Below are 14,900 nucleotides of genomic sequence, written 5' to 3' on the forward strand. Positions count from 1 at the left end.
TCTCCTTAAATTTAGTAAAGGACACAAGTACAGATTAGCATCTAGAGTACTTGAGGGGAAAGTCCCTCACTCAGGTCAGTTGTTCATTTAACATGATGAATACCATACTGCTTGGTTTTCCTCCTTCCTCACAGACCTTGCTTGTCAGTGTTCTTGTTGGCTCTTTCTTCATTCCAGACCTTTACACGATGGACGGTCTCAGTCTTCCCAGCCTTCTTGTTTTCTCAATCCTCATTCTCTAGGCTTTACGCAACATCAACAGGCCAATGACTCTTGAACCTATTTCTTTAGTCTAGACCTCAGCACTGAGTTCAGACTCGTATATCCAGGTGCCTAACTGGAATCTCCACTTGGACATATAATAGGTTTCTCATACTAACCATGTTCAGAGCACAGTTTTGATTTCATATCTTCCACCTTAGCCAATAGACTCTCCTTAGGCAATCTTACCCTTTAGTAAATGGTCTTACCATAGGCCCTTTTGTTCAGGCTACAAATTTAGGTATCATCCTTCATTCCTCTCTTTCCTCCTTAGCTTATTGCTAATCATTTTGAGCAAGTCCTGTTGGCTTACTCTCCAAAATGTATATTGAATCTGACCAGTTCTCACTGCAATGCCATCTCTGCCACTACCATCGTTGTCTAAGTGCCCACCAGTTCTCACACAGTCTGTTACTACCATCATTGTCTAAGTACCCACCAGTTCTCACCCAGTCTACTGCTACCATCATTATCTAAGTGCCCACCAGTTCTCACCCAGTCTACTGCTACCATCATTATCTAAGTGCCCACCAGTTCTCACCCAGTCTACTGCTACCATCATTGTCTAAGTGCCCACCAGTTCTCGCCCAGTCTACTGCTACCATCATTGTCTAAGTGCCCACCAGTTCTAGCCCCCTCTACTGCAGTGTCCTAACTGGTTTAAACTTCTACTTCTTTTTGCCTTCTCCCCCATCAGCCAGCTCCCTGAGTCTAGAGAACCAGTGACCTTTTCAAAAACAGAAAACACAAATCAGATCATGTTACTCCCCATCTCAAAACCCACCAATGGTTTCCATCAGAGTTACTATAAAATCCAGGCTTTTCCACACCCTACAGGATACTCTATATGATCTAGCCCCTGCCTACTTCTCCCCTTGGTTGTTCCGCTTTACTCTGAGGTGGAGGACTGGAATTCCAGAGCAGAGGTTTACGTGAAAACAATAAGGAGTCATTAATGTTTCCTAAAAAGAGACATGAACTCTCTCAAGACTGAACATCTTTGAAACGGCCTTTAATAGTGTATCTGGAGTAAGAGGGAATCTGTACCTGACTTTTAGAAGAAACTAAAAGTAAGACACTTCAAGTTAGAATATTGGCTTTGTTAAAAATACACTTATTTTCAGGAAAGATTAGGAGTGGAGCAAAGTCTGAGAAAACCAATTTTTTCCTTTGGAACGCAGTGTATGCCATAGATAATTGGGGCTGGAACTAAGCTACCATTTTCCACTTGGTCAGTGAGTTAGAGTGTAGTAAAAACAGCCAGTCATACATGCAACCTGACAACATCACTTGCTTAGAGGAGAAAGAAAAAGCAGCAGATGGTATTTATATTTCGCAGACTAAAATGCCACAGTAGCATATGGTTTTTCTGCCTGAGCTTATTAGGTACATTTTATAATACAAGTCTGAAATATGAACCTATTATCAAAAGGGAGAAGCCTATATCCTTTAAAACAAAACAAATTAGAAATAGCACAAAATGAAAGAACAGGGACCACTTACCTGTTCCGTCTTTAATGTCAGTTCAATAAAGATCTGCTGTAATTTTTCATTAACAAAATTGATACAAAACTGTTCAAAGCCATTTTTCTAAAAAAAAAAAAAAAAAAATACAAAAAAAGTTACTCAGATATAAATGTTTTTGCAAAATCCTTTTGAAGTAATTTCTTGAGTGCTTTGGTGAAATGCTTCAACGTGAAAAGCCTTAATAGAAATGTTGGCTGCAGCAGTAGAAAGAAGCATAGTTCATATTTAGGAGAAACTAATTCAGCAAAGGTACATGAAGAACTCTTAAAGGCAAATATGAGCCACATTTTTTGTTTTCATTGCCTAGAAATATTTCTTGCAAGTCAGATGATACCACTTCCCTCCAACCGCCAATTACTCAAACTGGTCTTACTTGGAATATTTCAAAGCCATAGATGTCCAGGACACCAATGTTGTATTCTTGATGGTCTTTCTCCATTGCCTTATTGATGGACTAGGAGAAAGGAAACAACATGGTAATGAACTGGTTTTCATTCATATATAAATGTGGGCTTGCATGGCAGAAAGCGAAGCAAGACTGCCCATGGCAGATACTTCTATCCGCTAGAAACAGATGATGATGAAGACAAGTGAAGTGCAGCTCAAGAAAGGTCTCTCAGTGCCAAGTCAAGTACTCTGGAAAATCACAGGATCCAAGAAACTACTATGGTAGGAAAAAAATGTTTAATGATGAAACCTGCTAACTGCTGGCTCTTAGTTCTTCTTAGGAAGTCCTGAGAATTAGGAGAAAATGTCCTCTTGGATGATTTTAGTATAAACCTATTTCATATAATGAACCAATATTACCAGACCTATAAATATCACAACCAGAGCCACCCATTTGACAGTCATCTAATGATCACCTAGCACAATGTGCCGTGGGAAAGATAGTCCCTGTTCTCTGGGGCTTATAGAAAGGGCAGGCAGACTACGGATAATAACAACAGCAATTATTAAGTGATAACAATAAAAACAACTTACACACACTTAACACTTACCTTTGCAAAGTGCTTTTCATGTGCTGTTTCAATTAATTTTCACAACGGTTATCATGACAGTGATACCACCATTATGCCCATTTTTTGGGTTTAGGCACTGAGGCTTGACTGAAGTCACAACTGAGCAAGAGGCAGGGCCTGGGACTAAATTTAGGCGGTGTGATGCCTAAGATTGTTTTTCATCATTATGAGGAGAGATCATTGCAATTCAATAGCATAATGATGAAAAGGTGGGTAAAAGGTGGTGGGTGTTGGTGAAGGCAGCTGGGGATGGGGCTGCACGAGGGAGAAATACGGGACTGGACGCAGTCACTGCCCTTAAACATCAGCTCCAATTAGTATCACTTACATGGGGCATCCTTTTCCTTCTACCACAAAAAATTGAAGACTAACAGAACAGAAAATAGGTGCATAGTTGAGCCCTGGAATGTACCCTGAACAGAGACAAGAGACGTGGGTTCTAGTCTCAGCTCAGGCCGCTCTCTTGCTGAGTGGCCTTGGGCAAATCTACCAATGCTCTGGCCTGAGATTCCTTTTTCAGTAAAATGAAGGGTCTGAGCAATCTAAAAACCTAAGAAATGTTTAGTAAGTCCATGGGTAGCACACCACTAGCAGAAAGGTTGGTGGTTCAAACCCACCTAGAGGCGCCTCAGAAGACAGGCCTGGCGATCTGCTTCTGAAAGGTCACACAGCCTTGAAAACCCTATGGAGATGGAGCAGTTCAACTCTGCACGTGAGCCGGAATCAACTCAACAGTAACTAACAACGCTTAGCATGATTCTGATATTTCCAAGCACTCGTATGTGACCCTTAAAATAGCCACAAAAGTAGACAAAATAATTAACCTAACCTTCTCTATCCTAACCACACCTGACCATACTTTAAGCCTTACAGATGTTGATACCTGGATTCAAACACAGACCTTTTGGTTCTAGTGACCGTGGTGTTGCCCCTAGGCTAGGGACTCACTAAGTTTATTCTAGTTTGAATATATAAGAGGTAGCGGAGCCGAATGGCTAAGACAACTGGCAAATCATGCAGGTTCAGTTCCTAGATCTATCACTCAGTAGCAGTGTGACCTTGGGTAAGTTCCTTAACCTCTCTGTGCATCAGTTAATTTATCTGTAAAACAGAGATAATAATACCTAAGTCACACAGTTGTTGTAAAAATTAAGTATTTATTTTTTATATTATTAATATTACTTTAGTAATATTAATATATTATTCCAAAATACTTGAAACAGTACCTGGCACAAAGTAAGTCCTATATAAATGTTTTCCATTGTTATTCTAACATTTAAAGACTACAGTGATTAACACAGACTGTCACCGGCAGCTCTATAATGCAGAAAGAAAAATTTAACTTTAGGATATAAATGTGATATACGTGTATGTACACAAATGCATATGTAAGTATACACATGATTATGCCATAATCAAAATCATCTGTGGCAGTTTTAAAACATACCCAAAAAGTCTTTGACACTTCTCTGTTCAAAAAGTGAAGGCTAATTCCTCTCTCCTCACTCATGAGCTGTGCTAGTGACTTGCTTCTAATAAATATATTGTGGCAGAAGTGATAACGTCTGACATAAAAAGCAGTGTGACTTCTTCCTTCTTCTATCTCCCAGAAAACTCACAATGAGGGAAGACAAGTGCTGTGTTTTGAGGAGATTCACGCAGACTTATGGAGAGGCCCACACAGGAAGGAACTGAGGCCTCCTGCCAACAGCTGTATGAGTACGCCATCTTACAAGTAGATCTTCCAACCCCAGTCAGGCCTTGAGATAACTGCAGCCCCAACCGACTACAACCTTGTGAGAGACTGTGAGTCAGAACCACCCAGTTAAGCCGCTCCCAAATACCTGACCCACAGAAATTATGAGAGAATAAATACTTATATTTTTAAGTCACTAGGTTTTGGGGGTAATTTGTAATACAGCAATAGATAACAAATACGATATTCCTAACACTTTAGGCTTAATACTCAAGAGGTCTCCTCTTTTTTAGGGTCTCTAGTCCTGGCTTTATTAAATGTTTTGTCCACCAGAAGCTGTTACCACATTTGTTTCAGCTAACACGACCAATAAACAATATCATGATAAACGGAGAAAATACTGAAGTTGTCAAGGATTTCATTTTCTTGGATCCACAACTAACATCCATGGAAAAAGTAGTCAAGAAATCAAATTATGTATTGCTTTGGGCAAATCTGCTGAAAAAAGACCTCTTTAAAGTGTTAAAAAGCAAAGGTATCACTTTGAGGACTAAGGTGCACTTGACCCAAGCCATGGTATTTTCAACTACCTCACATGCATGCAAAAGCTGGACAGTGAATGAGGAGGACTAAAGAAGAACTGATGCCTTTGAATTATAGTGTTGGCAAAGAATATTGAACATACCATGGACTGCGAGAAGAGCAAATAAATCTGTTCTGAAGGAAGTGTAGCCAGAATGCTCCTTAGAAGCAAGGATGGAGAGGCTTTATCTCATGTACTTTGGATATATTATCAGGAGGGACCAGTCCCTGGGGAAGGACATCATGCTTGGTAAAGTAGAGGGTGAGTTAGAAAGAGGAAGACCCTCAATGAGACGGATTGACAGTGGCTGCAATAATGGGCTCAAACATAGCAATGACAGTGCTTCATTCTGTTGTACATATGGTCGCTGTGAGTTGGAACTGACTCGATGGCATCTAATGACAACAAAAACAACACGTCTTTGGGAACAATTTTAAAAGCAACAGAGGTTTCAGTAATCCTAGGGAGAGAGGAGTAATAAAGTAATTGGTTAAAAGGAATGAGCCAAAACATGAAAACAAACCCTGAGTAGTTGTACTCTTTATAGCTACAATATGAAGCATTACCAAAGTCTACTGTGTTTACTTACATCTACCAAGAAATCAAAGACCCGGGCATGCAGGGCCTTGGCGAGCGCATCTCTGGTGTAACAGGCCTGCTCCACGTTGAGGGTCACGTGGATGGACTCGGACTTGCCTCCCCACTTACTATCCATCTGGCGGCTTGTGAGCTTTTCTTTTAACCGGTCCTGGTTTATTCCCAGCAGGTATGCAGGAAAAGCCAAAACTATAGAAAACAAAACAAAGTATGATTACCTTTCAGAACTTTAATGCTCCCTTTCACAAATGTGAAGGTATTTGTGTGTCCACATGTGTGAGTGTATATGTGTGTGCACAGATGTGAGTGTGAGTGTAAACACCCAAGAATCTACAACCTAGTGAAGGTTGCTTATCCACAATTCCACACACACCCATCCACTTTGTTTGTTCTAATTGTCTTATTACATGAGTCAATCCCTATGGCGATCGAGACTCCCAATAATACAAATCAGTGACTCAGAAGGTCAGCAAACCAATCCCCCTACTGAGATCAGAGCTACATGCCTAAAATGGATGTCTCTAAGCTTGTAGCAAGACGACCAGGAAGGAACTAACTCAAGAAACATTTCTTTGGCTCCAAATATTGTTTTCTTCCCTTTTCAGTACAGTGTTTTCATAGCATCATTGCCAAAGAGCTTCGAGCACCTGATATCACCACAACTAATTACATATTTATTGAGTGTTTACCATGTATAGGGTTACTAAAGAGAAAGAACAAGGTACAAAATATTTAAGGAATCTTGAAGACAATTACCAAATAAAGAATCCTACTAGAAGCTGCATATGTGGCCTAGAAGAGACAATAAAATCCTATAGGAATTTAGAAGGGGAAGAGGAACCACTTGCTGGGGTGGTCAAGAAGATGTGGGATTTTGGCAGGACTTAAAAGGATACATAGGATTTGCATAGATGCAGAGGAAGAAGGGGAGAAGGGAGGAGATTAGAATGTGCAAGGGTGAGGAGGCAGGAAAGCACGAGATGTGCATGCGGTACAGTGAGTACCCCTTTGGCTACAGCTGGAAGTTTGTAGAAGAATAAGGAAAGGTTGGATTCCAGTGGGGATCCTTGAACGGTACAATAAGCTATTTGGGCTGGACCTTAAAGAGGGCCATGGATCATTTCTAGAAGGGTGTTACAATAAGTTTTCACTAGGGGTGGCATACGGGGTAAAACGGGGAACTGTTGTTTCATAGCCCACCCACCCCATCCCAAGGACACATGGTAAGGTAGTTTATCGTCTTCAGTTAGAAAAACTGGGACTCCCATGGCTCAGTGACTTGTTTTAGGTAATAAGAGTCGTTAAGAGGAAGGTTAGTGACATACATGGAATTTTCTTGAATGTCTGGTCAAATTAATTTAGTATTTAAATCTTGGGCACCGAAAAAAAGCTCAAATTTCTTCAATATGAATGAAAGATATTTATGGACTCAAATGAAATTTCTGAACTTGGATGAGTCTTCAAATGCATACAGCTTTAACAAAATTCAGAAATAATAATTTTGTTAAAGACTTTACGAGAATGCTCAAAATGCCAGAGCCTCCCAATAAAGGATAATCTCCATTTCACAGTTGCTATTAGAATGTAACAGGCTGACATTGCTCGGTATATACCTCCCAATAAGATTAAGCCAGTGCACACATGCTGAGAAAGCATAATGCCTGGATAAGGTATATGAGTATTCCACAAAACTGCTTTGACTAGTGGCAGCACCTCCTTTCACAAAGAACATGTGAACCAAACCATACTCGCTAACTTGCCAATGGCCATTTCCTCTAGGCTAGTCTTAATGTTGAACGTGTATGTGTAGGGATTTGGCTGTTTTTCCCCTCATCTATCTGTGCCCAGGGCAAAGACAGCTGATGTGCATAAATCAGACTGGACACACTCAGGATAGTTGTGAGAATTAAGAGAAAATATATGTAAAGCATTTACCAAGGTAGCTGACAGATCAGAGGCTTTCTCTAAGGGGAAGCTATAATGTTGATTATTATCCTCATGACCAGGTAGATAATCAGGTGCAGGCAGACCTCACCTGATGCTGTGTATATATACATCATCAGTGGTTAGTATATTCATGAGGTGCCCTCATGGTTCATGAGAGCCCTACCAAAACAAACAAACCCAAACCCACTGCTGTCGAGTTGATTCCGACACATACCAACCCTATAGGACAGAGTAGAACTGCCCCACAGAGTTTCCAAGGAGTGTCTGGTGGATTCTAACTGCTAACCTTTTGGTTAGCAGCCGTAGCACTTCACTACTACACAACGAGGGTATAAACCAAAAAAACCAAACCCAACCCAGTGCCGTCGAGTCGATTCTGACTCATAGCGACCCTATGGGACAGAGTAGAACTGCCCCATAGAGTTTCCAAGGAGCACCTGGCGGATTTGAACTGCCGACCCTTTGGTTAGCAGCTGTAGCACTTAACCACTACACCACCAGGGTGTCCAACGAGGGTATAGTTCACTCCAAAAACAAGGCATGAACTTGTCTGAGAATTAGTCACAAGTTATTGGAAACAGCTAAGAAGGCTAAAGAGGAAATCCAGTGCTTGCTCTGTTTTTCCAAGTACAAGCTTTCATGGCCTCCTATTTTCACCAGTGGCTGCCCTGGTGCTGAAATCGGAGGGCTGTTCCTATTGACTTCCTTCAGCTGTGACTGTCCATGAGGTTGTGTGTGTTAGTGAGGCTGGATCAGAGCATCAGTAGGAAAGCTTAGAGGCTGTGGGGAGGTACAAGAGGGAGGAAGGATGGGCTAATTTAAAAATGCTGAGGTACTCTGGTATAGTTAATTACAGTTATATAAAACATAGAAGAACCTGCTAGAAAGTCATGTTTCAGCATATTTTCATAATGAAGATCAATTTCCATTACTGCTTTAAAATGTGTAGCAAAGCTGGATTTAATTTCTTCCATTTAAATCAAAGTAGATAAAACATGCAATAAAACAAAATTCCAGTTTTACAAATTTAAAAGAAATGAAAAAGTAAACATGGATGACCTGTCTTTGGTGTGGAGGTTCTGCGCTTTCTAATCCATTAGTGACAGGGGAAAGAAGGGACATTGTGAATTCTATAATGCACTGTTACTTAAGTAGTTTTTTTTCCTTCAACAAAATTAGGCTGATTTGGTATTTAATATTTTTTAAGCAAGACTTGTTTCTAAAGCTACGCTACTGCGCTATATTTATGATGAAGGTACATACACACCTAAGCTGTGGTTTGTTTGACTTCTCAAAAATACATGAATTTGGAAAGAATCTTTAGGGGACACTGAGCTTCTGTTAGGGGTGCTGGAAATATTTGGGAACAGTTAATGGTGATGGTTCAACAACACAATGAACAATGTCACCGAACTGTCCATGTGAAGATTATAGCAATATAGAACCTGGCTTGTCTCTGGCGAGGGGAAAAAATTGACTGGTAAAGGGGTAGAAGGAAGAACTCAGACTGCATACCTGTTTTGAACCATGTCAGTGTATTACCACCTGAACAAAAACCAAAATCCACAGAGGGAAACTATTGGGAGGGGGAACACGTTTCTTTGCTAGACCTCTTTGGCTCCAAGTACAGTCTTTTCTGACCTCCATCCCTCCACCATTTTCTGTCAGGAAATTTCATGATCAGTTGCTAACGCTGGGTCTCACCCAGCTGGCTGAGGAGGCTACTTCCTCCAAACACCAGCGTCAAACGAACCGCTTCTTGGCTCAAACTTAGGGCGGAATGCTTACAGTTTCAGTGTCATGTCTTTGTGCTCAAGCATAAAGAGGAAGTGAAGGATTTTAACATCCAAGAAGGCAAGAAAAATCCAGTCCACTTCCACAGAAATCACCACCAAACCCAAACCCTCAATGTTAAAAAGGGAAGTATTAACGACCTACTGAACACATTTGTGCATTTATTAGGTGTAAAGGGTAACATATACAAAAGTCTAGGAACACAGTTATGGTTACTAGGTCATGTTTCTAGACTTTATGAACAACCTGTATATTTATTGCTTTCCACCCCACCCCCTTCCCTGTTAAACAAATCCATCTTGCTCTTTATCAGACAGGCATCAGAAGTTAGCAGAACTTCCCTCTTTTATCAGAAAGTAAAACAAAAACATAAAAAAGAGCCTTATTTGGAATGGAAATATCCCTGCTGCATTGTCAGCAATGAGTGGGACACTATTTATTACTAAACATCTAAATTTATCATCCTTGAAGAATGCTGAGAAAGAGAGAACTGTTTTCCTGGGTGGTTGAGGGTTCTGTGAGCTGAAAGCAGCCTGCAAAGTCATCTGACGCCTATGAGGCCGTCACACGCCACAGTGTTGTGATAGATTGCTGGCTTCCTGACAGAAGAACCCCGATTTCTTCCCAGGGAGTAAAAATGAGACCACTCAAGTCTTGAGGTCCTGACTACTGCAGATGGATCCTGAACACTCCTCATTAAAGGTGATCAGAAGCGTGACAAATGCCCATTTGTCTCTTCTTTCAAAAGCTGAATCTAACCCAACCCACAAAACAAGCTGGGAACCTGTGATCTTTCCATATTTACATATACTTGATATCTTGCTTTCACAGGTCCCTGGGCAGTACAGTTTGCTCTTAGCTAAAACTGAAAGGTTGAAGGTTTGGACCCCTCCAGTGGGACCCTAGAAGAAAGGCCTGGAGACCTGCTTCTGTAAAAGATTACAGCCGAGAAAACCCCACGGTGCTCAATTCTACTCTGTGACCCCGTGGGTCACCATGAGTTGTAACCGACTTGATGACAGCGGATTTCGTTTAGACCCCAAAGACCAGTTATAAAAAAGGCTTTTATTTGGAGACTAGAAGATATCACCTTGTTTTTAAACCTGGAAGTGAAATTTTGCCAGGTTTCCCCACAGTTAATGGCAAATGGAAATGATTTCATTAATCATCTATGGCGGAGGCGTGGGAGAGATGGCAGGAGAAAAGAGGCCAATCTGCCCTGCACAGTAGGTCACATAAGACTTCTCAGCTCTTCTTAAAATACCCTGGTTGATAACTAAGCAGAGCTAACCGGCTAACCAGCCATTTCCCCCCACTCTACAGCCACGTGCCAGAGTTACGTACACTCCTCGCTCTCCACTGCGGCGTAATTGCCAACCTCCTTGAAGCTGATGTTGCCCAGGTGCAGCACGCCAGCCACTATCTGCAGCACCAGTGTTTGCTCCTCTGCAAAGATCCCGATCACATTCATCGCGTGCTGGAAGAGAAAAGACATGGAACTGTCCAGACGAGCCGGCCTCCAGCTTTACAAACACAAAATACAGAAGCCAAAGCTTAGGTTCGTTGTGCAGTTATATGTGGCGTAGGTTGCGAAGGCAGCTGGAAGTCCCCGTAAATCATTACTAGTGACCGAGGCACTCTTGCACAACGTCCTTGCTGGTGGGGTGGTCTGTCTCTCAGCAGAGCATGCAGTCCTTCCAGGAGGAAGGGCAGGAGATTTCCGGAAGGGTATTCAGGGGGAGCTGCAGCTGTTTACAAGGTCTCTAAGTCTCTCCTCATCCCTTTGTGTATCCTATGGCCAACCTTCCCCCACCAAGGGCACAACCTTCTCTTTCCAGCTACTCTAGACTTAAGAGATATTTCCCTTGATTGGGAAGGCTCAGCATAGATTGCTTTTGTAAAAGGATCCGGGTTAAAAATCTCTGGGAAATAGAGCATCATGACAAAATCTTAATTCTGAGGTTCATAAACTTCACTAAAAGCAGCTGAAACGTCTGAATCCCGGAAACTTTGGATTGCCACAGTGGCTGCAACAATGGGCTCAAGCGTAACAACAATTGTGAGAATGACACAGGATTGGGCAGTATTTCGTTCTGTTGTATGTAGGGGCGCTATGAGTCAGAACTGACTTGATGGCACCTAACAACAACAGCTACTTCCACACCAGTGGCCTCTTGATGCCATCTTACTTCTGGCATCCAGGACATAGTCTGTCTGAACAACCTTTCCTTTTAAGCACAAATGTCAGCTCCCCTCAAACTGAACCTTCACTGCCCATTCAGGGCCTCCCACCTGGATACGGGAGAAGGAATGGGCCTGCCTCATACCTGACTTAATATGGTGACATACTTCTTTTAGGCTAAATGGATGACCAGTCTATCTTCAGCACATTCTAGACTGACTCGCTGTTTTCCCCCAGTTGTGGCCCCTCAATCATCTATCTAAACAAGTTTTACAACTTGTATCATGATATACACAGAAAGTGAAGAACCATGAGCTCTTCCTCTGAGCTGTCCAGCACAGAGGTCACTAGAAAGTCCTCAAAAAAGAAGGGTGAAAAACAGGCTAAAGGTGTTCTAAAATTCCTAAACCTGATTAGGCCACAAGAACAGTCTTTGCTTTGCCTTCTAAGGAAACAGCTCAACAGTTATGTAGGCTAATCAGCCAACAGGTATGCTCAATGTATCACCCAGAATAGTGTTTGCCTGTTTACCAGAACTCCTGCAGAGGGGTAATGATGACTCAGTGTTTTGTACAGATCTCAAATCATTAAGTGGTCCTTAGGCAACTGGGCGTATGGTTATTTAAGGGTGCTTTTAACATGGGGTTGCCATGAGTGGGAATCAACTCAACAGCAACATGGTTTTTGTTTCTTTTTTTCCATTTAATATGTGTTTTAGGGTATGGAGTGCTTACAGCAGAATGAGGTAGAAATTCTGTGCTGCTCTTTGCTCTGTTAACTTTCGCTGCCTTTTCTACCACAGGCCATGCCCAGTTCAGACAACTGAGTCGCCTGGCCCTGTGCCTGCACTCACCAGGGTTTCCTGAAACTCCCGCCTGTCGTCGATGTCATCCACCTTGTAGGACCCGGAAAGGCTCAGGTAGTAATAATAATCCATGCTGGTGATGCCCAGGCTGTGTTTCTGCTCTGCAGAGGCACCCTCAATGAGCTGAAGCAAGAGAACATGGGATGACATGATGTGACCACGATGCACTCCCAAAGTTACCTCCTAGTTCCTGCTACCACCAGCCCCAAGCCTCAGAGACAAAGACATTCAACCCCTGCTTTCTAAAACTGTGGGTGGTTACAGTCTTTGAAATGTAAAGGAGCTTCAGAATATCCGATCTACCTGTAAAACACTAAATACCAACCCTGTTGCCATCAGCTCAATTCTGACTCATAACGACTCTACAGGACAGAGTAGAACTGCCTCATGGGGTTTCCAAGGAGCAGCTGGTGGATTCGAACTGCCGATCTTTTGGTTAGCAGCTGAGCTCTAAACCGCTGTGCCACCAGGTTGCCATGACCGACCTGTAGTGGCCTCAAATCATCCATGAAAATTCTGATTCTTGACCCTGATAAAGGCTTAGAATTTGCCTTTGTCCAATATAGGCCCCTTGGCCTATATTGCTATACTCGTGCAAGCCTTATAGAAAGTGGAAAGCGGGCCAGGTTATAATTGCTCAGTTCCTGTTCAAATTTCCTATGGCTTTGTAAAGTGGACCTGGCTCCTCCATGCTTCTCATTGCAGAGCACATATTAACGAACAGCTCTACACCCTGGTCTCTGGTACTCTGATACCTCCAGAGCAAATGACTGTTTCTTGACTTTTCGTTCCAATTCTGACGTCTGCCTTGCATCTGGGCAACGCCCTCCTAAAGAGCACCAACCCGTGCTATGCTGGAAGGTGTTTAATAATCAACTGTTAGAAGGAAAAAAAAAAAAAAACCTGCAAATTTATAGCATTTGCCAATTTCTGTGGTGTAAATACTCCCAGCATGACTGACTTCCAACTCCCAACAAGAAGTCACTAAAGGAAGAGGTGGGAGAAGGTACTCACAGCCCATGTGAGCCAGCTCCAGCTCACCACTGGCTCCTACCCAACAGGTATGTAGGAAAATAGAGCAGAGACAACATCTAGCCACACTCTTCCATCTTTGTCAAGTTTTTCATGACATTTTGGTTTCCCCTCCCCCATAACAGGGGACCACATCTCCATTACTGAGAAGTTCTAGGTCACCTCATGAAATCAGACTTCTTTAGTTTTCTTCCTGTCTCTTCAAACTCTTTTTTTTTACTGCTCCCTTCATTTCATTCCCTTTGTTTTTTGCCTGAGGAACAACTTTCCTCTCCACCCACATCACATAGTTCCTCCTTCTCTCTCCTCTCAACAAACACACGTTGTTTTTTGCCTTCCTTAGAAGCTTTCCCGTGACTCTCTGAACTTCTTCAAGCCACAGAATCCACTTCCTCACCACGACTTAACCACCTGCATCCTGGCTTCTCCCCTCACCGCTCCGCTGAAATTCTTCTCTTGGCTGCTCTCCAGTGGCTAAAACCAACAGCCCTTTCTTGGCCCCAATCCCCTGCCGCATCCCTTTCGCCCAACAACTCTGAGCACTTGAGCCTCTTGCTCATCGTCCTAGCTTTCCCCTAGTGTTGTTGATACTGTGGGGTCCCGGTTTCCTTCCATCTTCTCTGACCGCTTCTCTGTTTTACTGGCTGTTCACTTCTTCATCATTCTATAGATGTAGACGGTTTCCAAGTTCCTAGGTGGGCATTGTTTGTTGCTCCATACTCACTCCCACAAGAGTTCCATCTATTTCACAGCCTCAGTGATTACTTTTATGTTAGAATCTTGTACCCTGTCTTCTTCCTGAGGTCATCACTTTTACACCGTCTGTTCTGTAAGTTTCCAATCTGTGGACAGAGGACTCCTAAAGGGTGTGGAGCTTGCCTTTATTGAACAGAGTTTTAGAATACATTCATGCACTTCTGTCTAGTGCTCAAATAATATACTCTGTGTGTAACACGCAATTATTTTTCAATTTTCTGTACATGTTGCTTTGGTTAATACATTTAAAAGCATTACTGAATTCAGAGAAGCTTTTGGTCATTTACATACATTTTTCATCCATCAGACACCACCTCAAAGAATTACTTCTCCTCATCTAAGATGTCTGTATTTGGAAAAATTGAACGTGAGGTACTACCACAATTTAACTTTCTTCTAATTCAGTTATTTTCAAACTAAAAAAAAGACAGCTGTCACATCTTTTTTCAAAGAAAATCTAATGTGGATCCCTGATATATAAAGACGAATATGTAAACTCAAACATAAAAAAATCTGTCTAGGGTATCATTATATATATTTAAATAAAAAATTTTAAATCGTTGAATCAAATGATGGCTGAAACCTGGAAAACAATTTAAAAGCGTCTGCACACTGCTCTGGAAACTGGTGGCATAGTGGTT

At 42.0% G+C, this 14,900-nt stretch overlaps 1 protein-coding gene across 2 annotated transcripts in view; it reads right to left on the bottom strand.

The window, feature by feature from the left end:
- Window positions 1-14,900, bottom strand: part of MYO1E (myosin IE) — a 211,114-nt gene that overhangs the window by 73,894 nt on the left and 122,320 nt on the right. For both annotated transcript variants that reach the window (XM_049905947.1, XM_049905948.1), the window contains exons 8-12: window positions 12,460-12,594; window positions 10,769-10,901; window positions 5,676-5,872; window positions 2,162-2,242; window positions 1,765-1,851 (exon numbers count right to left, since the gene is read on the bottom strand). In XM_049905947.1, coding sequence (XP_049761904.1) covers window positions 1,765-1,851; window positions 2,162-2,242; window positions 5,676-5,872; window positions 10,769-10,901; window positions 12,460-12,594 — 633 coding nt within the window. The remainder of the gene's footprint in view (window positions 1-1,764; window positions 1,852-2,161; window positions 2,243-5,675; window positions 5,873-10,768; window positions 10,902-12,459; window positions 12,595-14,900) is intronic.

The sequence above is a fragment of the Elephas maximus genome, chromosome 13 (assembly GCF_024166365.1).
Source record: "Elephas maximus indicus isolate mEleMax1 chromosome 13, mEleMax1 primary haplotype, whole genome shotgun sequence".
In the NCBI taxonomy this organism is placed as follows: domain Eukaryota; kingdom Metazoa; phylum Chordata; class Mammalia; order Proboscidea; family Elephantidae; genus Elephas; species Elephas maximus.